The 27,728-nt window shown below is 42.2% G+C and overlaps 2 protein-coding genes across 2 annotated transcripts in view; one reads left to right on the top strand and one right to left on the bottom strand.

Annotated features, from left to right (window-relative positions):
• Nucleotides 1–14,824, top strand: part of LOC310789136 (high-affinity choline transporter 1-like) — a gene marked incomplete at both ends in the record, with an annotated part of 19,023 nt that extends 4,199 nt beyond the window's left edge. Inside the window, 5 exons of the mRNA XM_083650729.1 lie at nucleotides 3,672–3,820; nucleotides 8,484–8,627; nucleotides 8,986–9,139; nucleotides 13,885–14,102; nucleotides 14,282–14,824. Of these exons, the coding sequence (XP_083506855.1) occupies nucleotides 3,672–3,820; nucleotides 8,484–8,627; nucleotides 8,986–9,139; nucleotides 13,885–14,102; nucleotides 14,282–14,824 (1,208 nt within the window). The remainder of the gene's footprint in view (nucleotides 1–3,671; nucleotides 3,821–8,483; nucleotides 8,628–8,985; nucleotides 9,140–13,884; nucleotides 14,103–14,281) is intronic.
• A 4,715-nt stretch (nucleotides 14,825–19,539) lies between these two features.
• On the bottom strand, nucleotides 19,540–27,150 carry ankrd1a (ankyrin repeat domain 1a (cardiac muscle); the record flags this gene model as incomplete). The annotated part of the gene is made up of 9 exons (XM_083650443.1): nucleotides 19,540–19,632; nucleotides 20,159–20,257; nucleotides 20,998–21,096; nucleotides 21,317–21,415; nucleotides 21,840–21,938; nucleotides 22,498–22,605; nucleotides 22,816–22,941; nucleotides 24,635–24,817; nucleotides 27,124–27,150. The coding sequence occupies 9 exons, from the start codon at nucleotides 27,148–27,150 to the stop codon at nucleotides 19,540–19,542; spliced, it is 933 nt and encodes a 310-aa protein (XP_083506569.1).
• Between the last annotated feature and the right edge of the window lie 578 nt (nucleotides 27,151–27,728).

The raw sequence follows: 27,728 nt of genomic DNA, 5'->3' as shown, positions 1-27,728 counted from the left end.
TTTTTTTTCTTTTTTTTTACGATATTTTTTTCTGACGATACGCATATCGTGACGTTTCGATATCGCGATATATCATGCGACGAAATATCGTGACACCCGTATTAGTAGCGCTAAAACTGCCACAATTCGAAAGGTGCTAGCTACACCCATCTCTGGGCACTGATGACATAATCAGATTATGTCACAACACTGATGACACAACAATACACAATTGCTCAAGTTACATCACTGCTGACATCACTTATGACATCATCATAAGTGTGTGTGTTTTCCCAGGATGGCGAAGGGTCCCACCGTTCCCCAGGATGGCGAAGGCATCGAGGCGCGTTAACCTATACTTGAGGGCAGAATTCAAAGTATTGTCAAAAATTCAGTTTTTGAGATAAAATTCAGAGATTTTCCACACTTCAACTACTGTGACAGCAAAACTTTTTAATGAAGTTTCGATCTTTATTTAGCGAGAATTTGCAGTAGTTGTTAAACTTTACAGTACATTTTACAGTAAAACATTTTGATGCACTGTGTGGTCAATTTTGGATCAAACAAAAATCTGTCTGAAAATGTTGTGTAGGACAGTCTAACGATACAGATGCTGAAGTTTGGTGTCGTTTGAAGAACAAATGTGGGAGGAGTAGGGTTTAATTAGTTGTACAGTTTTTGCAGTTTTGCAGTCTTTGGACTTCATAATTGGCCATAGGTTGCAGTGTACAAACGTTTCTGCTCACTTGGGCCCACATTTCGGTTAAAGTTGCAAAGCCATAGCACGTATACCTGATTTGTCCAGTAAAAAGTCCAGTAGCCTAGTGACTAATTGTCAAAAAGGGCTTTAGTTTAGCAGTCAGAAAGTTGCTTAACATATAGGGACAAAATGGGTCACATTCGGGCAGTCAGGGAAAGAGCAAGAGCAAAACTCAGGCATCTTCTGTCAACACATGTTGCTGGAAGGCATCTTCTGTTGGGGGTAGAGTTGCAGCTGATGAATCCGGTGTGGATGCAAATGTGTACCTCAGTCAGCTCATCCAGGTTGGTGCAAGATTCCCATTCTCTTTTTCCTTTGGCCATACAGGAGGAGGAGGGCATACTGTCTTGCCAGTGGAAAAGCCTCCTCTATGCTTCCAGAGTGCAAGATTTGCAATTTCTTTTAACTCACTCAGATGTGTCTTGAGTCTTGTGAAAGCAGTTAGTCTTCCCAATTCTGTGCATGCTGCTTGTGGTATCACAGCCTGTGAGGGCATGGCATGCAGGTAAACATTCACACAGTGCTGCACCAAGCTTCTGAGCCATGGAAGAGACTGGTACAAATATTTATTTTGGGCCATGTCCTGCATGTACACCATTGAAGATCCAAACATCCCTTTGCTGGAATAATACACAAGCAAAACCAGCACATCTGCATCATCACATTTAACAATGAGATGAGAATGTGACTGTGCAAGATGTAATGCATGTAACACCAATCTTGTGTCAGCCTCCTCCTGGTCACTATACATATCTGTCAAGCAGTCAACGCCTGACTTGTTCACCATCTTGACCTCCTCACCATTTGTGAAGCCACCTGCCAAGATGACTGTGTTCTCTGAAGAGATTATCTGTGGCCTGTATTGGTTATGTAGTTAACACACCTTTCCACCAAGCCCTCATAAATGTTTCTATTACAATCTATGGCAGAGTTACTACAAAGTAAATGAATGAATGAATGAATGAATGAATGAATGAATGAATGAATGAATGAATGAATGAATGATTGAATGAATAAGTTTATTTCGGTACATGTAAAAGACTGATTTCTCAGCCTGCGTAACCGAAAGGGTGTAGGTAGAAGCAAAGCTTATACTGACCTACCCCTTTTATCATACAATTATATGCTTCTCACAACAAATAAATAAGAAATAAAAAAGAGCAAAGCACAAGATTTGAAATCAATTACATCAGTAAACTTAAATTTCCCATAACAAAGAAATGAAGAAAAGCACACAACGCACAATCCAAAAATAATAATCTAATAATAATAATATAATTATTATATTATATATATTATTATATAATAATAATAATAATCTAATAATCTAATAATATATATTATATATATTATTATATAATAATGAGAATGAGAATGAGAATGAGAATGAGAATGAGAATGAGAATGAGAATAAAAATGAGAACATTCTGCATAGATATATATATATATATTTTTTACATTTCCGCTTATTTTAGTTATGTGTTCATAGCTCTATATTTCCCAAATGCATCAATATATTCACATCCATTTTATCCCTATATGTTAAGCAACTTTCTGACTACTAGCATGTCAAGTTTGAAAGCTCTCAAAGCTTGTATTATTAATTTACATGGGTTTATATGCCTCAACTCCCATACGGCCAGGCTAGATTTTTGTTCTTTTTTTGTTTTGGGGTGTATAACAATATCTATCAATTTAACAATTTTTGCAGTAAAATATTTTTACACAATAATCCATTTCATATATGGGAGACCTTAGAGATGAGGAAAAACATTGTTGTGTTTTGTTCTACCTCCGGTAGGGGTATCTCCAAATTTTGGGGGCATTGTCACTATAGCCTACAGTAAAAAGTCCACACAGAGAAAGAAGAAAGCTTTATCTAGTGAAGCCCATCTGGCCAAACAGCAGCAATGTGAATGACGTCGGGGGGAAACTAGAGTTGGGGCTGTGGTTTTGGTTCATGGAGGGACCTTCTTATGCTAGCTTGCTGTGATATTATGGTTTTGGCCGGCTATAACGCTAGCTGCTTGCTAATGCGGCTATCTAATGGATTTGCCACCCAGAAGCTCCACTAATAACATTACCATCTTGTGTGGATAATACAACAGTCGCAAATATGCCTATTACTACCTTTATGCTATGGTCATGGGACATTGTTTGAATAACAGATCTATTCCGTTTGGTCGCGTCCAGCTAACACCAGCACATTAGCATCAGATTGTTGTGTTAGTTGCTGAGGCTGCCTATTATAACGTTAGCTTGCTTGCTAAAGCGCCTAACTAATATACGGTAGGTAAACGATTACCACACAGAAACTCCGCTAATGACATTACCGTCTTGTGTGGATAATGTAACTGTCGTAAATATACCTAACGTTACTACTGTTATGCTTATGGAACATTGTTTGACTGTTCTGTTTGGTCACATCCAGCTCACATCAGCCCCACGCATTAGACTGTAGGGGAAAGCAGGCTATTTCCTGGCTCATGCTAACTAATTTGTCCAGAATCATTCTCGGCCTTCTTGAGGCTGATCTGGCCGATAAATTGTCCAGGTTGCCGTTTTCAAGTGACTTTTATTACAAAGCAACCAACACTGCTTTTAGCCATGCAGGCACTGTAGATCCGGTACTCACACAGGCAGCAGCTGATGGGCGCTGCCCATTAGAGTACGGTGCATGCGTGTCAGCTTGAGCACATGCTGCCTGCAGTTACTCTAGCGGCCACCGGTGTCAGTAGGAGTTAGAAGTTACGGAATGGACCTTTATGTCAGGTAACGTTATTAGCGTACCCGTTAGAGCAAGGCTCCTCTCCCACAGACTTGATAAAATCCTACAGATTGTGTGACAGTCCTAAAGGTGATTCTAGTAACACTGATGTGTGTGTGGGTGTCTGGGCGGGCGCGCACGTGTGTGTGTCTGTGTCTGTTATAGGTGCAACCATGAGTGTGATTCTGGACTTGTCCTACACTGTAAGCGTCTGGATCTCCGCTGCAGTGGCCATTACCTACACACTGATGGGAGGTCTCTACTCTGTGGCCTACACAGACATCATACAGCTCATTCTCATGTTTATCAGCTTGGTGAGTCTGCTTCAATCCCATCATGTTCTAACTCCCAATTCGTTAAATACTGACGATCGGTCAGGACTCCTTTACGTAACGTTTTAATGCACTGGGTAGGCTAGCGTTTTTCGTTATTAATTTAGTGTAGAGGTAAAAGCACCCACCTACATTATACCACCACGGAGACCGAGGCTTCAATTCCTGCAGCGGTACTTCGCACGTTCCTAGAGACACAATTGGCCGTGTCTCAAATTAGAAGAGCTGATATGGAGGCATTTCCCCTCTTCACCGTTCTGGTGTGAGTGCAGATGTTATCTGTGGGCACAGACCTTCCAAGTGGCACTACATCTAAGAAATGTGCAATCTCTCTGCCACCTGATGGCAAACTGTTGGATCTTTACTCAGAAAGGACAAACAAGGTATTGTGTATTGCCAACTCCATTACAATCTGCTCGAATATCCCACTCCCATTTCTCAAGGCTGGGAACTTTACAATAAGTTACACACATTTTATAGTAGTTACTAGTAAACTAATGAGAAACTATTAGTTAATGAATAGTTAATGATTAGCTAATGGCCGTTAATCACTAGTTAATCATTAATTAATGATTAGTCAAAGTCAGTTCTGAGTATAGTAGTTAATGATTAGTAAATGATTAGTTAATGATTAGTTGTCAGTTCCTTAAATACTCATTAGTTAATGGTTAGTTAATGGTCAGTTTGTGAGTATAGTAGTTAATCCGTATATGATTACTTAATTATTATCTGTCCATTACTTACTCTTTTTGTGTACCCTAATGTAAAGTGGTGCATCATACTGAGTAATTAACGAATACTGAATGATTACTTCATTATTACGTGTCCAATAGTTACTCTTTGTGTGTACCCCTATTGTAAAGTGAAACATCATATACTTATACCTAACAAATAAAGTCGACTTGTTCGGGGTAAGATTGGAACGCACGGCCCAAGGTTGTTAGTCAGGTTCTCTACCAACTGAGCTAACCAGCCTGTCAAATGAGGTTAGCCCATCTCCATGCAATTTTTCAGCCCAATGCCAGGTGTGGGCGTGGATAGATGACAGACAGACATACACACAGACAGACAACTTCAACTTTATTATGCAGGGACAAGAGTTTGAAACTAGCAATAGCTATAAACTATATATGCAAAAACATCAGTTACTTTAACTTGTTTGAAATGAGTGAAAGATTACTATGTCAAGTTACATTGTCCCTATGAAATAAACAATAAAAAAAATTAGGGATGTTCGATATTGGCTTTTTTACCGATATCCGATATCCGATAATGTCCAACTCTTAATTTCCGATACCGATATCAACCGATATCAACCGATACCGATATAAGCGGGCTTTTTTTCGACCAAAATTTCACGTAACAAGTTACATAATGTAGCTTAATGTAGCTGAAGAGTTTAATATATAATATGCATGTTGTGTTAAAGTTGTAAGTGTTAGAGAAGCGAGCTTGTGACCAGAAGGTCGTCGGTTCAATCCCCGGGACCGGCAGGATAAATCTGGGTGGGGAAAGTGAAAAGGCAGCGCTTGCCCCTCCCTCATTACCACCACTGAGGTGCCCTTGAGCAAGGCCCTTAACCCCAACCGGTCCAGTGGAGCTGCTCAGTGGCCAACAGATCAGACTGTGGTTGTACTGGTCAGCTTCCAGGTATGAATGTGTGTGTGAATGTGAACAGGGCACTCCTGAAAAAGACAGCATTGCTCTCAGTGAGACTCCCCCTGTATTTAAAAAAAAAAAAAAAAAATCGGCATGAAAAAATATCGGCATGAAAACCGATACCGATATTTTCCGATATCGATTTTTTATGCTAATATCGGCCGATAATATCGGTAGGCCGATAATATCGGACATCCCTAAAAAAAATGTATTTCAATAATGAGAGACTAGAAGGAAAGTACAATAAACTTTAATGATGAAACAAACAACACTTAGATTTGGCGTATGACTCCATGCTATGATGATGCTCCTCTGAGACGTGAGGAGGGCGTCAGAGATTTATAGGATAGAGAACCCCCATAGGGAGTTCTATTTGAGCCATTTGAGACATTGGTGGTGTTCAGGGGAGGAGGTGGGGCAAATCCGAGAAGACTGATATGAAACTTCATTTAGGTGATTGGCCAGCAGCCGAAGAGAGGGAAAGCGTGGGAGACATTGATTGGACAGGGATAAAGGGGGCGTGCATATTTATGAATGGCTGATGTAACCCGAACAGGGCGTTGCTGCAGAGGAGAGAGAGATGAATGGAAAGGAACAATGGATTAGTGAATGGGATGGTTAATCAGACATTGACTAGAGAAGTAGTCTTCATTATTGAAAACAGTCTAAGACATTACATCTTTTCTTTTTTTTGGTAACATCAACCTGCCCCAGGGACTACAGATGTAAACTAGCATCTGGTTATAATCTGGTGTATTTACATTTATTATAAATGTTCATTAATATGCTCTGTCTCTGTTAAATACACTAATAAAACATTTAAATAAAGAGGGCCCAGGATGAAGGCAAGTAGAGTGCACACAGAGCCCCTAAGGTTGCTGTGCATCCTGATTTGTATAAGCCTTGCTTGGAGATGGCCGTGCCCAAACACAGAGTAGCACAGGAGATGAACAGCTGATCAGATCCTGAGCCCCTTCGTCTTGTCCATACAAGTGCGCAGGGCACAGACTGGGCATAAACCTCATAGGCCTGTTGCTGCCCAGGAGGAGTACACTTCTAAAAATAGAATCATAGGAGAACAAGCTGTGGCCATTGGCGATCTGTAGTAAAGAAAATCACACTCTTCCCTTTCAAGCTCCGATTCCACGGAGCGATCCAGTCCGACCAAAGAGCTCTGAGCTCCCCCTCTCCCTCTTTCATCCCCGTCTGTCTCCATAATCAAGTCTCCTGTCTCCTCAAACAAATCTCACTGCAGTTTAAATACAGCAAGCATGTCAATACGCTACACTATACAGTAGCAAGAGCAAATTGAGAATAATGTTCTAAACGCATCTCGTAGAACAATATAGCCTCTCCCTGGTTGTCATGATGAGATTAGATTGGTGAAAGTTTGGACAGAATGATTGCATCCGCTGCACGGCAGACAGGTAAGATGATGCAACAGCCTCTGAATGACAGGGGCTCAAAATAACTTTTTTTTCATCGGTCATTGTGCCTGCCTGTGCCAACATAGGCTATAAATTAATGGCCTTTCCCCCAAAATAGGGATGGTTCTGCCATTCTGTGGTGTAGCCTACATTTCAGATCTGATGGCATGCTTGCAGTGCGCTATAGGGGCAGAAATTGACATGCGAGAGAGAGGGAGAGGGGGAGTGAGAGAGGGGGGGTAGAGAGAGTGAGATAGCTAACGCCGTGGGTGCATCCCCGGGGCCGGCGCACTGAATAAGGCCTGGTTTTGAAAAGCGCTAACCGTAAAATTAACGGCCATTGGGAAGATCGCGTTAGGCTGGTATTTAAGGCCAAAACGCCCATTCTGGCCTATTCTGGCACTGGGCCACGCCTCTTCAGAGTAAAGCGCATTTCGGGGCATAAAAACATGACACTATCTTCCAGAGTCACGGGTAGGCAGGCGCAAAGCGTGTTTTTTTTGCGTTTAACGCCAGTTTAGCGCCTAAGGCCAGGGGGAGAATAGAGCGCCAATTGTCCATGTTGCTGCCCAGTAGGAGTAAACACTAATAGAGTCATAGGAGAACAAGAGTCCATAACTGTAGGCACAAAGGCCGGGTTAGGGATCATAGTCACCTTTCCATCCCCTGGAGCAAACTGAGTGCACGAGATGTGGACAGAAAGTGTGTGTAAGTTTGATTGATTGATTGATTGGTTTATTTGGTCATATTGTTCCAGAAATCAATAATCAATACAAGAATTTTCATGTGGATCAAACAGGACCAAAAGGTGTAGACTGAAGCCGGGGCTTATTATGTCTACCCTTTTAACACAGTCTCAAAAAGCCTTTGTAGTGCAAAAGAAAATATTTAGAGAATGAAAGAAACGAAATAAAGAAAAAAAAATTAAAGAAAAAATGTTACTCAAACTGGCGTTGTCTCGGCTAAGAAGCATCGAAATTCCATAATATATAATGTAATATATAAACATATATCTATATACATATATATATATATATAATATGGCTATACCACTGTTTTATATTTATCTATAATCTTGCATTTATACATATTTTTGAAAGTCTTAAGTGAGTTGCACAGTTTCATTTCATCATCAAAATTGTTCCACAGGTTCACCCCTTGTTGCTGAAGTTGCTGAAGTTGCTGAATCTCTTAGCTGAGGCCAGAGCCAGTAACAACACTGTTTTAAAAGACAGGTGTTTTAAGGTCGTCTCCTGTAGTGGTTCAAATGGGAGGCATTTAAGCCCCTGCAGAACCACAGCCAAATGAGATCCCATGAAGGCCCCCGTCATAAAAGCGTGATCATCCTGGCCGACGGTTTTACCTCCAAAACCCAAATGGCCAGCCGATAAGGTTGCCAATACTACTCAAGTAAAAGTACATTTGCGTTACTTAAAGAAATGTTTTACATTTTAAATTGTATTATTTACTCTAATAATTGTATGTAATTGTAATAACATTGTATTCTGCTATTTTAAACTTTGGTTGGTGAGTCAGATGTTTTTTTTGTCTCTTTGCAGTGGTTGTGTGTCCCATTTATTTTGATGAATCCTGTCTCCTTGGACATCACCCAGACTGCCCTGAACAACACCCTCCAGGCCCCCTGGATCGGTACCCTGGGGGCAGAGAGAGCCTGGATGTGGGTTGATAATCTCCTCGTTATGGTACGATGAAATATCAAGGAAACCTCAAAATTCCAGTTAGGACTACATTCCTCCATAAATAACTGATCCTTGATTGAGGCTCAACACTAATGCTGAGCCAGATGCTAGTTCAGATTTACTGTATATGCACTTTGATGTTGATTAGGTACAGGATGCTTAATTGCCTTCACCCCTCAAACGTTTTTGTTGTTGTTAGAGAATTATCATGAAAATATCTAGTCCAGGTTCAAATTTGTTTGTTTCTGTAGCCCATTATCACATGCATGTCTCAAAGGAATTTAAAGAAAATTAGCTATTTGTCTTTGACTTTGTCATTTCACTTGGCTTTAACTGACTTTGGCATTTCTCTGATTTGAAGAGTTTGGGTAGTCTCGGCTATTCAGCATTTCACCAGAGGACGTTGTCTGCCTCTTCATCTACCAGCGCCAAGATCAGCTGCTTCGTTGCTGGCCCCATGGTCATTGTATTCCTAATTCCTCCTATTCTGATTGGGGCAACAGCTGCATCCACAGGTATAAATCATTTATACTATTATATTCTCCATCGTAAGCGGGGGGTTTCAATTATCAATATGTGCCTAGACCCCTACTAAAACTACTCTTGTGCGTCATGTTTGGATGCACACAGATGCGCCAGGTTGAGGTGATGTCAGGTAAGGTTAGATGGTGTAGTGTGTGGCCCCAAATGCAGAAGAGGAGAAGGCAGCAGGCAAGGTTTGTTGGAGCAAAACAGTCTTTACTGAAAACTAAAAATAACAAAATCCACTAGCCAGAGGCTATACTCAGGAACAAATGTCAAAATACACAGATTATGTATTGTGTAATAATGCACTAGGACAGGGTAGGCTCCATCTGGGCCCTTCTTGATCTAACTTCGTTCTCTCTTTTTCTAAAAAAAAAAAAAAAAAAAAAACTAACCTAAACTTGTACGACAGATAGACAATGACTCGACAAGGACAACACGCAGACTGAGACAATATATAGACAGGCAACTAATGAAACATGAGGTACAGCTGGGGAAGGCAGGAACACAGAGGGCAAAACGGGAGAACTGATTGGTGGGGAGAACTCAGGTAATGGGGCAGACTAACGAGACACATAGGCAACAGGTGGGAGGAATTAAGGCAGACTAACAAGGGAACATGGGCAACAAGTGGGGAGAAGACAGACTAATACACAAGGGATAAACATAACATAACTCCTTTCTCTATTCTAAGACTGATCGTCCACTGAGTTTAGCTCCTCAGAAATTACACACATACATAGCAGGCCACACCATGGCCTGGGCGTTACAGGTGAGGCACAGGGCAACAATGGGTGGTTGAGGTTACGCAAGTGTCAATGATGCCCCCTCTACCTGGAATGATGTGCAGAAGGACTTGAAATTATCTAATCGTATAACTCTGGGGGAATTCAGGTAAATTTTAAGAGACAGAGAAATTAGTTATCTTGGCTCTTGTGATTTCCCTGCGGTGTAACCTCACTATTGTTTCCTGAGTGTGTGACTGACTCTATTTTATCTGTTTATGTTGTGTTTGTGTGTATTGATGTAACTGTCTTTATGCTGCCGTTTTGGCCAGGTCACTCTTGGAAAAGAGGTTTGAATCTCAATGAGTTTTTACCGGGTTAAATAAAGGATATTGATTGATTGATTAATTGATTGATTGATTGATTGATTGATGCCTTGGTGTTGGGGTGAGGCACAGCGGGGTGAAGGTGTTTGGGGTTAGGTACTAGTACCCACTTGGTTGGGGTTAGCGTTTGGATATGGTGGGTGTGATGGAGATCCGGCAGGACCTGGCTGGTTGTAAGGCAGCCAAAGGTGGTAGGGTCCCGCCGAAGGATCAATTTGTGGCGAAGAGGTCTATGTCCTCCTCGCAGAATCCCGGGTGACTAGGGGACTCCTCGACAGTCTAACCCGGTACCCGGGCTCTTGGAGGACTTCCTTCAAGTTGGTTAGCAGAGTGTTCTTGGTCGTTGGGTAATTCGCCTGATTCATTGTTGTTAACAGAGATTGTCCCAGGGCTACTCGTAACATTGGAGGTCCAACTTGCCCAGATCCCACAACCGGATGTGGGGACATGGCGACCTGTGAGCTTGATGGAGTGGGGGACCGGAATGTGGTGTGGGCCCCTTTGTGGTCTGGCCAGGCACAGTATCAGCGGTCCAACTGCTCTTTCTTAGTCCCAACAGTCACCTTACTGGCAGAATCACCATCCAGGGCCACGTGTTGAGACGGCACGGTGGCTCAGTGGTTAACACTGTTGCCTCACAGCAACAGGGTTCGAACCCCGGTCCGTCCCAGGTCCTTTCTGTGTGGAGTTTGCAAGTTCTCCCCGTGTCCGTGTGGGTTTTCTCCGGGTGCTCCGGTTTCCTCCCACCATCAAGAAAGACATGTATGTTAAGGTTAATACTCCTGTCAGTGCCCCTGACCAAGGCACTGGCAAAATAACTGGAGTTGGTCCCCGGGCACTGCACAGTGGCTGCCCACTGCTCCTAGTTCTAGGAAGGTTCCTAGTAGAGGATGGATCAAATGCAGAGGATGAATTTCCCCAAGGGGATAAATAAAGGATAACTTAACTTAACTTAATCTCTCCCGCCAGCTAATGTGCAGGCTCCAGCATTACTGTGTGCCACAACCATGACCTCAACAGCCATGTCTCGCACATCAACTGCTATGGCCTGAGAAGAGAAGAAGCTGCTTTGCTCCTTAAATCATATTCGGCTTTTGCGCATTTGCAGTTGCACGATCCATTGGGCCTCTCGGCATCCTCAATCCAAAGTTTCTCAATCGCCGACTCCAGCTCCAACTCTTTCATTCACCAGGGATCCAGGAAGGCGGATGGGGGGCCTCTCCTGGGGCAATGTTGTTATCCGGCTGGAAGGACCAATGTGTGATGGAGATCCAGCAGGACCTGCCTGGCTGGTTGTAAGGCAGCCAAGGGTAGTAGGGTCCCACCGAAGGATCAATTTGTGTCAAAGATGTCTCTGTCCTTGCAGTATCCCGGTTGACCAGCCACTCCTCGACGCTCCAACCTGGTACCCCAGCTCATGAAGGACTTCCTTAAAGTTGGTTAGCAGTGTTCTTAGTCGTTGGGTAATTCGCCTGATTTGTTGTTGACATGCATTGTCCCAGGGCTACTCGTAACAGTGTGTTGGAGGTCCTACCTGCCCAGATCCCACTCACCAACCAAATGGTCTTGTTGGAGAGCACCTCTGTATCTTCTTGGAAGTTGTCGTCAATGGAGTGGAAGTCGTTTGTCAGAAACATAGTGCGTCGCTGTCCGTACTGCCCCCCACACTTCCTTAATGGTATTGCATGAAGGACTTTTTTATTATAAAAGACATAAAAATTGATTTTATGCAACAAGTTGGAAGTGGTGACATCTGCTATTTAGAAGCAGAGGATGTTAGGCATGGGATCTTCACTTTAAGTTTCTGGGTCAGGTAAGTAATCTTTTAATACGTAGCCGCGAGAGCGGAACGCTGGTCTGATTGGAAATGTTAAGTGGGTCCCCGGGCGCTAATGGCATGAGCTAGAAACGCCCGGCTAGCGGGGTAAGGTCACACCATACCCAGATGGATGTGAAAACAAAACCGCCCCCATCTGTGTCAGGTGAATTTAGTCGGCCCTAATTAACTCATTCAAAGATCTGCCTCCGTTAGGTCACCCGCAAGGCTGATCTTTACCCTAACCCTAACCCTGAAAGATTCAGCTCGATCACACTTAACACATTCACTGCCAGCCGTTTTTTTTTTTACTGTAGGTAGGTTCTGCCAGAGTTTTTTTTTGAGGATTCTGGCTCATCTTTCAAGACCCGAGGATTCTTTTCTGCTAAGATTTTGTGAACACACAATATCTCAAAAGAACTAATAGAATGTGTGCTTTCTCTGTCTAAAAGAGTTAGTTTGTAGAGTTAGTAGTTATGTAAGCATTAGCAGTTGAATACAGCATGGTTTCAGCGTCAGAAAAATTATTCTGAGATAAACGGCTTTTTGTGAAATTCGATAGAACAGTCACTTTAACCATTCATTTTTGGCATCAGTAAGACGTCAGACATCTAAACAATAGTTTTGAACAGTAATTTCCTCCATAACAGCAGGAAACCCCCCTCTGCTTCCAACTCCTCCCTCCGTGTGTGTCTTCTTGGCTGCAGCGGCCGTGTCACAAGCTCGTTGCTGCTGCTGTAACCTCGCGTCACCAGGCTCATTGCTTTGCTGCTGCTGTGCCTGTCTGCGCGGCCGCTCTTTGAGGAAGTCTGGATGGACTCGCTCGTTACTTGGAGTTTTGGTTGAGAGCTTTGATGAAGCTTTTGCGATTCTGGTCATATTTATGCTGCGAGTTTCAAAGTGTGTTCCACCCGTAATCTATTATGCAAATTTGCAATCCCGCACCGCCAGCAATCAGCGCGAAAGTGAAAGCGTTTTCGCCATCCATTTTACTGTATGAGAACGGCTTCCTCGCGCTTTTCCCTCCAGTTTTGGCTCGCCTCTTTCTACTGTGGAGAGACATGTCGCCACTCAGTGGGTCGGTAAAATAGATTATACACATTCAATACCTCCAATTCTGGTATAGGAGACGTAAAAGGGTTAGATCAACGTCCCACCGTCAAAAAAAAAAAATCAATTTTTTTTGACGTCTCAACTCGTCATTGGCAGTGAACCGTTGGATTGTGTTTGACGAGTCAACTCGCCATTGGCAGTGAACGTGTTAAAATGGCATAGCTGTGGCCGAACACAATTCTGCTCACTCACTTTAACAATAATTCTGTGGAGTGGTTAAAAAATGAGTTTTTGTGACTTCAACCTCAATGTATGCAAAATTCTGAACTCAAATATAGACACCACACATTATCGTAGTAATATACTCTATTCCTGTCCATTTACTTCAAATGCCTCTGCACTGAAGCAGATCTAGCACCGAAAACTCAATAGTAAATTAAATGCACATGTATCTGCATAGCAGTGTTTCAAGAATTGCCTTATTTATAGTTTTACTCTTTTGTTGCAACAAATTGGTAAGGTGTGCCGATTGCCTTTTTGCCAGTTCACGTCTCAAAAGTTTCATTTTTCTTGTGTCCAAATGTTTTATCAAATCAAATTAGCATCAAAAACAAAAAGCACAACAGTAACTAACTAATTACATAACAAAAACAAAACAACTTGGACCATGTCAACAGCAAATAACATCAATTACATAAATCTGAGAGAAACCAAGTACGTCTCAAAATGTTTACATCTATGTGTCCATGACTCAGACTGGAACCTGACTTCCTATGGTTCGCCATCTCCATTTGAACGTGGGGAGGCGCCTCTAGTCCTGCCCCTCGCCCTGCAACACCTCACCCCATCCTACATCTCCATCATCGGTATTGGAGCCATAGCCGCTGCTGCGATGTCATCAACTGACTCTGGCCTACTTTCAGCAGCCTCCATCTTCACCTCCAGCATCTACAAGAACATCCTGAGGACCCGGGTGAGAAACATCACATCACGTCACGTCATCATATACATGTCACAACCCATACTAGATGATTGAAAACCACATCAAACCCACTCAGGCTCACATTCACACCTATGCAACATTTATAGTGTCCAGTTCAACTGACCTGCATGTCTTTGGACTTTTCTTCATTACATTTCTTCTCCCTTCAGGCCTCAGAGAGAGAGCTCCAGTGGGTGATCCGTGTCACTGTGGTAGTTGTGGGTCTAGCCGGTACATCGCTCACCCACCTCAACAAGAGTAGCGTCACAGTGTATTGGATTATCAGTGTAGGGCTAACCTACATCATAGCCTTCCCTCAACTGGTCTGTGTCCTATTCTTCAACATCTCCAATGGTTACGGGGCCATTATGGGCTTTCTGCTGGGGCTGCTGTTAAGACTGTTGTCTGGAGAGCCGCTGGTAGGGCTACCAACTGTACTCCAATTCCCAGGATGCACACTTGAGGATGGTGTTTACATCCAACGCGCTCCAGTCAACACCATCTGCATGCTGTGTGCGTTAGCGTCTATCTTGCTGTTCTCCTACCTGGCTTCTCTGCTCTTCAACAAAGGCCTGCTTCCTGAGAGGTGGGATGTGTTGAAGATGAAAGCCCATCAGTTGCCAAAACAACAGGTCACATCAACAGGTGGCGCCAAAAGAGACAATGAGGAAAATGAGAATAATGTATCTGCACCGATGATGAGCACTAGCTAGAAACAAAAGCAACTAGAAGTTCACTTGGAGAGTGCATACCTCCGCCAATGCCAATACTCCAGTCTGCTCTGATATGAATTTTTTGTGACTCGGATCAGAACCCTGACCATGTGGACAAATAGTTTGAGAGCCCTAAATCCAAAAATGGCTACCATCGACTATGTTGGAAACAACTTTTTCAATGATTTGAACTACAATCCTTGGTTTCTGGGTCGAGTAGCCTAATCCAGAATTGATTTCGTTTTGATGATTTGACCTATTGTTGATCTTCAAATTCAAGATGGCCACCGATTTTCAGCTCCAAAAGGTCAATTTTACAAAGCTATCATAGACCCTTCATGAAAGCTCTGCTTATACAAGGTCAAGAATGTCAACATTTATGGTTCATCACACGAAACAAACCTTCGCTCTCTATGGTCACTAATTTCTGAATTCATTGAATTGAATGATAATAAAGATCTCCCCCCTCCCCGAATTAATTGGCATACATTTGTACGTCAACATTCAGTACAAGATATTTAACAAAGTATTTAACAAGGTATTTAACCTGAATTTACAACATTACAATGATTAGGACATAGGGGCATCTGAATCTGTTGATTCATCATAGACTACTCACTCTGCTCATAGAGTAGGCTACCGCAGGGATGACATATTTTTGAAGGCTTAAAGGAGAATTTCGTTTTTTTTAACCTGGACCCCTCTCCTCACATTAATTATGATCTGACGACTCACCCAGTGATCTCCGCAGTGTTTTTGGCCATCCTAGGCGTTGTTTTGACATCAATAATGTCCAAGCCAGTCCTAAAATGGAGCTCCGTGGGGGCCAAGTGGCAGCGTGTATCTCCTCCATCTAAATAGACAGCTTTATTCCCGTTTTCGGATCCCTAAAGAACCAGCAGACTGCTATTGTCCCCCGGGCTCTTTACAGCGGTAAAGAGCGCCGAGCGGTTGTTACAGGCATTCCAGGCATCCCATTTCCACCTGTCGGGTCAGTGAGACTTTCCTGACGAGAGTTGTGTCTCACTGACCCGACAGGCGAAAATGAGATGCCTGTAACCACCAGTGAAAAGTGCCCGGGGGAGAATTGCAGTCTGATCGTTCCTTAGGGAACAGCTTATGACGATATGCGTCGAAAACGGGAATAAAACTGTCTATTTAGATGGAGGAAAACACGCTGCCACTTGGCCCCCACGGAGCTCAATTCTAGGACTGGCTTGGACAGTATTCATCTCAAAACAACGCCTAGGACGGCCAAAAACGCTGCAGAGATCACTGGGTGAGTCGTCAGATCATAATTAATGTGAGGAGAGGGGTCCAGGTTAAAAAAAAACGAAATTCTCCTTTAACTAGAAATCGCAGCCATGTTGCTTCGTAAGGGGGGAAAGGCTATGGGATTTTAGAATGGGTATTTGGGTTAAATGCATGTAAATGTTTAGCAGGATCATCTTCACAAAGGTGGACCACTTGTATCACTTTTGAAACTTTTTCTGAAAATTGCATAAAAGAAAGTATGCTTGCTTCAAAGTGAACCGAAGTGCGTACGTCCGGACTCATTCCTGTGGAGCTCTATTATCGCTATACTAAGTGTGAGCTCCTGGGGCAAAGGTGTGATGCATTGGTTGGCACGTCTCCTTTCACAAGTTCCCAGCCATGACCAATGGGAGAGGGATGCTCCAGCAGATTATGGAGCTGGCAATATGCAATATAGTTTGTTCCTTTCCACATGAAGATCCAACGAGTCGTCATCAGGTGACAGATTGGACACTTCTACAGTTTGTGCCACATGGAAGCTCTGGCTGGCAGGTAACATCTGCGCTCTCACCATAGATGATGGAGAGGACAAATGCCTTCATCTCAGCTCTGACTCCGTCTTCTAACTCCGGATTCTCACCCACTCATGCCAGGAGCTCTCTTGCCTCAGGATCAGTCGTTACCTTCTCCACACCTGAGGTGTGGTTACTACCTGTGATCACATGAGAAGTATATGTCTGCAGCTTCTTCTGCGAGCATGGCATGGCATTTGATGAACACATGCTTGTGTTTAATCAGCAGATCACCTCAGAGTTGGTGATAAGCCACTTGGACAAACACACCCGCTGCAAAGTTGTGACAGCTTTTGCCAATATTGGCAAATTTTGCAATTGATTTTGTTGTCTGAGTTAGGTAAAGTTGCCTTTTAAACTGGAACACTATTGATTTACTATCACTTCTAGACATCAGGAACCATGTTGGAAATGAATGTTTACACTTTTACTGTACATGTCTTTATATCCTTAAACCCCTAGACTGGGGCATAACAATGAATAAAGTCAGCTCAACTCATATACTCATATTGCATGAAATATATGGTACATTGCAATATAATTTGATTAATTCCGATTTCAATCTATTTCTGTTTGGATGGTTGTAACAGTAAAACTTGACAGATTCAATTTCAAAACTTTTTTTTATTGAATCAAAGCACAAATAACACACAAACTGTACATATCATTTTTCCATAAAAAAGAATACAATTAATATTCACGAATATTCAAATTTTTTCTTTATAACCACTTAAATATAAAGCTCTTTTCAAAACGTCCTGTGAACCAACAGTGACTTCTCAGCACCTTTCTTCTCTCACTCCTTTGTGTGTTTCTAAAGAAGTTAAGTACAACTCAGGAGGGGCCACATTCCAGAAACATTTGATCTCGCTACTGGTTGAGATGTTAGGGTCATAACATGCTAAGTGTGAATGTGTATGAATGTAGAGCAGGATTTTTATTTATTTGATTTTTGAGATAAGACTGTATGTTTTACTCTGTAATGTGCCCCCACAGCCCATACAAATGAATCTGGCCTAATGCAACCTAACACTGTAAAAACAGGAGATAAGGTTCAACATATGGAGATTGAGATTGTCAGAATTAATTAACTTTCATGTTTATTTTACAGTTTAGCTATTTGCTTAGGTATTCTTTTTTTTTTTTACAAAGTAATTATTGAGTACACCTGTCATTTCCCAGATCACTAATACAGTAAGGGCCAGTATGTGAGGGGAGTGACTACAATCTAAAACGTATTTATTCTTCTCTTATCTCTTATTCTTGAAATGCATAAGACCCAACTCTTAAACTCTTCTGAATGTTAAAGTAAAAACACACATCCACCAACACAAGGAGGTACACATCATCTCCATCTCTGCCATTTTCCCTGGTAAAAGCCTTCGGTATCATGGTCATACCATCAACCGCCATTACTCTGGAATTGATCGACATGCTGTGGATCCAATGGGACGGCTCAAAAAAATGCAAACCAGGTCACGCACTCACTTCTGGAAAACTAAAGCCCTTGATCCAATTTAATTGGATTACCACATTATGTCAATTAATGATTGGTTAAGGTCTGACCATGAAACTCCCGTGAACACATTCATCAAACCAGCTGTACACATCAATACAATCAATAACTTGCTTTATTGTCCCTCTGGGTACTAAATCAATCAATAAATCAGATTAATCGATTGTTGACTATGGCCATTAATCAATAAATAAGTAATTGGGTGTCCGGGTATATAGTGCAGTGGTAGATTCCCTGCCTACCAACACGAGGGTCGCAGGTTCAACCCCATGTGTTACCTCTGGCTTGGTCGGGCATCCATTCAGGCACAATTGGCCATGTCTGCATGGTGGGAAGCATGATTAAGGGTATGTCGCTGCACTAGTGCCTCCTCTGATCGGTCTGTTTGGGGGGAGGGGAACTGGGGGGAATAGCGTGATCCTAGGTCCTGCCGGAATTGCGTGATCCTAGGTCCTGCCGGTGAAACCCCTCGCTGTCAGGTGGAAAGACGCAGCTGGCGACTGCACATGTATCAGAGGCAGTAGAGGCAAGTCTACAACTTTCCCCAGATCGGCAGAGGGGGTACATCAAGAGGGTTTGGCCAAGTACAATTGGGTAGGAAACAGGGGGGAAATCCAGAAAAAACATACATAAAAAATAAAAATAAATAAATAAATAAATAAGTCTTTATCTTGTTGCGATATTGCTGACTTCAACTCAGCTTTAAAAAATAAATCCTCATGTTTTCAGCCGAGACATTGTCCAGCAATATTTGGCGATCAATGAATCTATCAGTGCTACTAATCGTGTTATTAATGACATTCTGATTAGATTTCACATTGTTGATCAAAAAGCTGTAAGATTCCTCACATCCCTAACGGTTCTCTTCCATCTGACATTAGACAAGATGTTCTTTGTATATTTCACATATTTAAAAGACAACCAAAAAAAAGAGATGTACATTAAGCGGACAGGAAGGTTGCCGGTTCAAATCCCTGGACCAGCTGGGAAAACCATGACGGGGGTAAGTGAATGAATAACGCCCTCACTGTCAAGTAACAGTAATTTCCACCTGGGATCAATAAAGCCTCTATATGTGAACACATGAATGTGACGCAGGCCTTTGCTGTAAAGCAGCCTACATGCTCAGCAAAACTCCCTGGCTGAATAAATGTTTAAAAGACGCGTGTGCTTCACTAACCTCAGTATGGGAGTGCCACAGACTTTCCCTTTGCGTTGTACACCTCGCTAAACTGTTAGCTGTGCTCACACCATCTCTACAAATGGATCCCCGCACCTCGGTAAGCCAGCAGATCCTCCACCTGACTATGTTGAAATCCGCTTTGACTGAATTCTTCTGTCTTCTACTGGTTTTGACTGAATTCTTCTGTCTTCTACTGGTCAGACTTCTCCTCACTCATGTTATAGAGAAGGCTCTTGGCTCCGCTCTGCCAGGAATAAAGGGTCTCCAGTGGAGTTTTTCCATCCTAAACAGGAGCAAAATGGACAAAGCATGTGATGAATCTATAGTATTTGTAATACTGTTATCATGCTAACAATTATTTATCAACAGAAATGACTGGCATTTAACTGAGACATTACACATTAGCCAATAATTATAATTATGACCAGAAATCAACAGTCACTTTCTAATTATCATCATCATCATCATCATCATCATCATCATCATCATCATCATCATCATCATCATAAAGGGAGCAAGTGGGCTCTGTTTGTCTGTTTTGTTTACATTTTTGTCCCACTGATGATGTCACAATGTCTATGACATTATCAGTGATGGCACTGTAATTGTGATGTCACTGATGATGTCACAATGTCTATGGCATCATCAGTGATGCCAATGATGATGCGAGCCCGCGGGGCTGCAGGGCGGGCGAGTCAGATGTAAAGTGCTACCAATGTTTCTTTCCACACACACATTTCTCCATCATCCCCCTTGGTAAATGTGGTTAAATCACTCACTAATCCGCTGTATTAATCCGCTGTACTTACACAGTTCTTGGTGTGGAGACTGGCTCCATACATCATCAGCAGCTTGATCATCTTGAATCGGTTTATTCTCACAGCATCGTGCATGGGCGTGTCTCCATCCTTGAGTAAGAAAATACAAATGCATTCAACTTGGTGAAAACAAATAGATGACACTCAGGGTTTAGTCAAGGATAGGGCCCCAGATGGCTCATATAGGGCCTGGTTTTGCAGGACGCATAAGGACTGGTACGCAGTCAATACAAAGCACACATACAGTACACAGTTTGCAAACTCTGTTTTCAGTGTACACGTTAGGACAACCTAATGTCACGAAAATACGTGAAATGCATGCGACGTGTTAACAGTGTTATACATTAAGTATAAATGCACAATTACAATACAAAAATACAGAAACAATCAACTGATAATCATACACAAGTAAATACAAGGGAAAAAAATTGGACGATAGGAGCCGCTGCGTGGCCCGCTATTGGTCCGTGATCGGCGAGCTGCGCGATCACATGGACAGGTGACCTGTGAAAACATAGTCTTTTTTAATCATCTATTCTATTCTAAATGGGATCAGAATTTACAAACTGAACACCATGATGTTTTGAAGAAGACTTGAAACTAGCAATTGAGACCATTAGGGAAGTAAGTGTTCGCTTCCATGTAACCAGACTTTTTTTTTTGCAGCCAGTGGAGTCGCCCCCTGCAGCCCATTTGAAATGATGCAGGTTTAAGTTACACAAACGCAGCTACGAGCTAGCCCACGTGTGTTAATGAGTGAGCTTCACGTCATGCTGCAGATGATTTAGCAGCAAAAAGACCAACGCGAGCGCCTATAGTGCGTCCCTTACTCTGTCTTTGGCGTTGACGTCTGCTCCGCAGTGGATGAGATGCTCTGCACAGTCACAGTGTCCCGTCCGCACCGCCACATGGAGAGGAGTGCTGCGCAGCTGGGGGGGAGGGGGGAAGGCAGTTGGGGGGGGAACAGAGAACAGCTAGGTGAATATCTCCATATCCTGATGATGGTTATTGCTATAGTGAATGCAGGAAGAACTGTCCATAATAATTATTATTTTTATTTTTATTTTTATTATGTCATGAACTCATGAGTAGTAAGCCCTGTTTTATAACTGCAGATATACATGGATTTTATCTGAGATGGTCTCTTACCTTGTCTCTGGAGGTGAAATGGGCTCCTTGGTTGAGAAGAAGCTCCAGAGCCGGCAGGCTGCCTCCTCTGCACGCCCAGTGCACCGCTGTGGCCTCCAGCTGCAACCCACACACACTACTGTTAGGATGACGGCATGCATATATCCATCCGCTTACATGTGTGTGTGTGTGCGCGTGCGTGAGTGTGTGTGTGTGTGTGCGCGTGCGTGAGTGTGTGTGTGTGTGTGTGTGTGTGTGTGTGTGTGTATGCGTGTGCGTGTGTGGTCTGTGTGTGCGTGTGTGGTCTGTGTATGAGAAGAAGAAAGAAGGAAAGAAGAAAGAAAGAAGTGCATCAACCCTGCCCCCCAACAGCCCCCCCATTATCTAACTTTAAAGGACTTTATGTTTTGCACTTGATCATTTAAGATTGTTTTTCTGTATTGCTCCATGTTCTACTATTGATGTGTCTGCTGTGCTGCATACACATTCCTCGTTTGTAATCGGAGGACTTCCTGTGGCGATTCCAGTGAATGTGGAGTCTCACCTTGTCCTTGCTGCTGATGGAGGCTCCAGCCTCCAGCAGCCTCTTGATGATCTCCAGGTTTCCCTTGAAGGAAGCTTTGTGCAGAGCTGTTCTCTGGAACTGCAAATGAGACAGATGACTAATTACTGTGACCTTTTAATGGACAGTTGGGTCATTTGGAATGGCATAGGTAATAATAAAAGGACATTTACATTCATTAAAACATGAATAAGATTTGAATGAAAACAGCTTCACACAATCTAGCATTGTAATTGTATTTGTTGTCCCCCACCAAAGGAGGGGGGGGGGGGGGGGATTTGGGGGCTATGGATCGGTCGTTCATTTGTTCGTTTGTTCGTTAGTTAATCACAGTGTAATGTTGACTTTTTACCGCTAGGGGGTGACATTGGCAATGAATGGGACTGATCCTATAGGACTTCACCAGTGGGGGACATGTTTACTATTCACTTAATAGAATTATGTGTAATATGATAACAACACATGGTAAATAAAACATATTGATGCAGGTTGCTATATAACACAGATGTGGAATCTACTTTGAATAGATGTAGATGTTTGGATTTAGTCTGCAGACAGTGTAAAAAATATACAGCTCGAGGGGAATCTGATCTCTGAGGTATTTCCTGGTTTTTCCATTTTGTGTCTTTCCATGACTCACGTGGTCGACTGCGTCGGGGTTTCCTCCGTCCGCCAGATATTTCTCCACCAGTGGCAGTTTGTTCTCCATGGCCGCCATCACAAACATCTCCTCATCCACCGTCTCAGGCTGGAATGCAGAGGCACACATAGATCGTTACATTGATGGATGTACAGTACATGGTGTGGAAAGAAGAGTGAGATAAGATGCTGTGTCCAGGTGATAGTTATTATGCACGCGAAAGGTATAAAGAGCAAGAGGTAAAAAAAAAAAGTGATAAAAGGGGGAGTAATAATAGTGTAACAAGATAGAAAGCACAGAAGAAGAAGAGCGGCTTACGATGATGTCGGGCTCTGGCTGCTTCCTGTGGACCGCAGGCTTCCTCTCCCTCCTCCTCTTCCTCAGCTGCAGGATGTTGAAAAGGTCGTCCACCGTCTCCAGCTTCAGCCGCCCACTTCTGTCCGTCTGACATGGCCGGGCGGGAAGGGGAGGAAAAATCACGGATTTAAAGAAAATATTTTTTCGATGTTGTTCTTTTAAGTTGTGGTCCGAGTGAAATGTTCTATCGTCTCTCCCAATTCTAAATATAGCTGAACCGTTTGGTTTGACGAAGTAAAACTATTTTTACAAGCATTTTATGAAATGTCTATGGGAAAATAAAGGGCGAAGTGACGTTCACTTTGCCTCTCTATTGTGATGGGGAGAGGACCTTTAAACGGGGCATTACTGGAATTCAAAATGGACTCTATTTATATGATCATAGATGTTTCATCTCTATACATTGGTGAAATTTAAGTTTTGCATTTTCCACGATTTGTAGGCTACAGGGCGGTTCTAGGCCTTTTTTGGGTGGGCTTTAGCCCACCCAAAAATAGTCTCAGCCCACTCAAAAAAATAGAGGCAATTTTTTTTTTTTTTTTTTCTCCAAATCCATGGTGGTCATTAGTAGCAGTTTCTGACTACACTCAATGCACTGTGTGCGTGTCCCCCCCCCCCCCCTATGTTCTTAGGGTGGGCTGAGACAAAAATTTAGGGGGGTTCAGCCCACCCAAAAACTTTCTAGAACCGCGGCTGCGCAGGCGCTCCCTCCTCCATCTATCTGCCTAATCCCACATCACTTCACACAGGTCACACACAGTACAGCAGCGAAGTGGTCCTCCACAGTCCACACAATCGTTCTCCCCACTCATGATCAATGAAACTGTGAGGTGAGCATTGAGCAGTCAGTAGTAGTAGTTACTTAATTAGTGCATATTGATATGCAAATTAGTGCATAACATTGTTTCGTAGGCTAAACAAAAGAACTTGTCGCTGTGCCTGCCAGACAAACAGGTGGACTGGAGGAAGGTAGGTAGGCTACCATGGCACCAGCCAGCCATGTCATGCTAGCTCGCAGTAAAGCGGGTGTAAATGGATGCAATGTTTTTTGAGAAACATATGGGCATAAGTGACAAACATATTTTCAAACGGATCCCTTGTATCTGAATGAAATTAAGCCCTTCAGAATCGCAAGTGGCTGCTTTAGCCTGTCTGATGTGATGATGACGATAGCTTAACATGCGTGCATGGCATGCTATTCCCTTTTCTTTCTTTCTTTCCCTTCCACATAGATTTTGACCCCCACAAATACTGCCACATATTAACTGCCACAACTAGTTGACTGCAAACTCCTGCTTTAGTGCTTACAGTATATTATTATCTTGTCGGAATATTATTCCAGCCAATAAGTTAGGAAGTTCCCTTTTGATTTAATTTTACTTTTGTTTTGCCTACAAAGCAAAATGTTACTTTACTTGAAACTCCCCTGAAGTGATTTTGGTATTATTTATGCAAGCATAATTCTACCATATAGTAACCTGTATGCAGAATATATATAGTATATATAGGGAAACAATTATTTTTTCATCGCTGTAAAACCACAGAACGGTAAAGAAGATATTGATGTGTGTAGTTCTTCATAGATCTAGTCTCTTCATCTTGATCTCAAAGTGCGCCAGTTTGATCCATTTTTACTTGAAACTGTACAAAATTTTCTTCCGGGGGGGCATGCCCCCGGACCCCCCTAGGGGTTCAGTGGTCCATGACCTTTGGGTGGGCTGAGCCCACCCAAAGCTCTGATGCTAAAACCGCCCCTGCCTTACTGGTGCTGTGGTCTTACATTGAGTGCTATCACGCTGACTTCCTCGTGCTCGCTGCCGCTGTCACTCTCATCTGACAGTGCGCCGCCCCCCAGGTGCCTCTGGGACCTGCGGTCATCCTGCTTCTCTTGATTGACAGCCGCCTCGTACACGCCCCCATGGAAGTCATCCACCTCCTTGCCCTCAGAACGCTTACCGGTCACCTGCAGGCAAGAAGAGACCAGGTTGGAAATATAGGCCTGTACTGTAAGTTACTGTATGTAAACCCAAGATGCTAGTGAGCTTGGATTTACACAAGAAAGGGGAAAAAAATGTTTAACTCTTTGGCTGGATTGCACCAATAATGATTAAGTTAAACTAAGTAAAAATAAATAAATAAATCCCCATCTCCCTATATATATATATATATATATATATATATATATATATATATATATATATATATATATATATATATATATATATATATATATATATATATATATATATATATATATATATATATATATATATATATATATATATATATATGATATATATATATGATATATATATATATATATATAATGATATATATATATATATATATATATATATATATATATATATATATATATATATATATATATATATATATATATATATATATATATATATATATATATATATATATATATATTCATAAAAACACCTGATTTGCATCACAAGGGGGGCATTAAAAAAATCAGGTCCTCTGTTCCCGTGTCAGTCTTAGTCAGTCTAAGAGCAGAATTGGCCATTAAGTCGTTAACCCATTATTATTAGGATTAAGTTCAACTAAGCATAAAGTAAGAACAGAAAAAATAAAACATCTATACATAATTTGATGTGATCCTTGATCAGGTTGCACATTCTGTAGACTGTCGATTCTACCCAGGGGGAAAAACATATACCATAAAATCACCATCTCCCCCTATATACAGTATATCAGGTCCACTGTTCCTGTGTCAGTCTTTAGTCAGTTTAAGAGCAGAATTTGCAATTAAGTCACTAACTGAACATACAGTTTGTTTATGTTAAGGTAATGTTTTACCAACATTATAGCACCCAGATATTAAAGGCCAATGTCTTGAAAACAGATGCAGCAACAATATTCCTGCATCCTCGGAATGATCAAGTATGGTAGAGAAGTGCTTGGTGAAGAAATAAGAGCTGACGAACGTTGAATTCTTTAGTACCATCGTCTTGCATTGCCATTGGCCCAAAGCTACGAGCTGGTATCGAGTCTTCCTCACAGAGGAATGTAAACAGGCTACTGCTCCAACACATTATCAGTCTAACACAAACTTTGGCTTCTCATCATATTCACTTTGTTTAACTGTCTTAATTAACCTAAATTTGCTTGGCTTCGTTGAGGTTCGTTAAGCCAAGTCAGACTTGGCTGAGACAGGCAGAAAGACAATGAACTAATTTCATTTAAAAATTAATAGGTTACCTCGAGAAAAATATGAGAGTAAAGTGCCATAAGAGGAGAGGGAAGAGAGAGAGAGAGAGAGAGAGAGAGAGAGAGAGAGAGAGAGAGAGCAAAACCAGTCCTTAAATATATTAAATAGTGGAGGATAAGGATTTAGGAACTATATTAGACAGTAAATTGACTTTTGAGATACTGACATGGTTTACAAGAAAAGCTAGCAGTCTCAGGAAACTCGTCGAGTTCCATGTCGACATGACCCTGATGGGATGTTTTTTTACAGATGTTTTGTTGAGTCTGTGCTCACTTTTTCTTTTATCTGCTGGTTTCAGTCTCTCGAGGTTAAACAGAAAAAATGTACCAACAAAGGTGGTTAATGCCTGTAACAAAAGAACACTACACAAGAAACACTGCAGGATCATTACAACAAACGAGTATTGTAAGAAAGCAACATAAATATAAATAAATAAAATGCATCCTGTCTAATTGTTCCCATCCCTTACATCAACAGTTTCAGTTTCTGCCATCTGGTTCCCTCCTCAGACTTCCACCAATGAAAACTAACAGATAAGCACTCCTTCATACCCTCTGCCATCTCCCACCTAAACTCTGTGACGAAACTCTGTGAGAAAAAGCTAGGTCATTTGCTGGGTGCTTTGGCCTACTGTGTACTTTTTAATGCACTATTTTCTTTTTTTTCTTTTTTTTACAGTGTATGTATTTGCATGCCCTGTGTTTTATGTGTGCTTCCCACTATTGCATCACTAATTCTTGAATTGAATTAGTCCAAAACCAATTGAAAACCAGCTCAAAGAAAATTCAAAACCAGTCCAAAAAGGTTAGAAACCATGCCAAAAACGGTTGAGAACCAGCCGAAAAAGATGCAAAAGCAGTCCAAAAAGGGTCAAACAGCCCTAAAACAAGTCCTAAAACAATTCAAATCCAGTCCCAAAACCTCCCTTTTTTGTGTTGTTACCTCCCCACCACCACCATCATCATCATCATCATCATCATTTTGAATAACACTTTCCATTCATGCCTTTGCACGTTGCATCTTACCAGTTCCTCAACGCTGAGCAGTCCCATGCTTGTGTTGGCTATATGCGTACTGCTAGTAGGAAACTGGAGGTTTAGTTAAGTCCAGTGGCTGAATCTTCTTTGTCGTGGTCAGAGTCTGTCTGTCTGCCTGCCTGCCTGCCTGCCTGCCTGCTGGTCTCTGTCTTCGCCCGGAGCCTCTGTCTCTTTTATAGACCTGATGGAGTGCTATAGAAAAAAAATATGTCAGTCAAGTCAGATCAGATTACTGGCTGCTGCTCATGTGGCACGATCAGCGCTACCGACATCACCCCCATCACCCCCACACACCCAACCAGCCCCCACTTCACCCCAGCCACCCAGTTTGGACCGCTCGGTTGGCTCTCTCATAGAGTAGACATGCAGGCGAGGTAAGAGGAGTCACTCCTGCCTGTGTCACTCGAATCCCAAAAGTTAGGCTATAGATCAAATGAGAACTTTGTCAGACTGAGAAATGTCTTTAAAGGATGTGCTTTACCGATAATCAACCCACTTTGTATCATTAATAATCTTGGTAATATAAGCACATGGGCAGTGTTTACCTTCTCTCTCTGTTTACCTCATTTCCTCCTCTGGCAAAACGTCCCACT

This window comes from Poromitra crassiceps (assembly GCF_964638095.1).
Source record: "Poromitra crassiceps genome assembly, chromosome: 14".
NCBI classification, from domain to species: domain Eukaryota; kingdom Metazoa; phylum Chordata; class Actinopteri; order Beryciformes; family Melamphaidae; genus Poromitra; species Poromitra crassiceps.
Note: the sequence above shows the minus strand (reverse complement) of the source record. Positions and strands in the feature narration are given on the sequence as shown.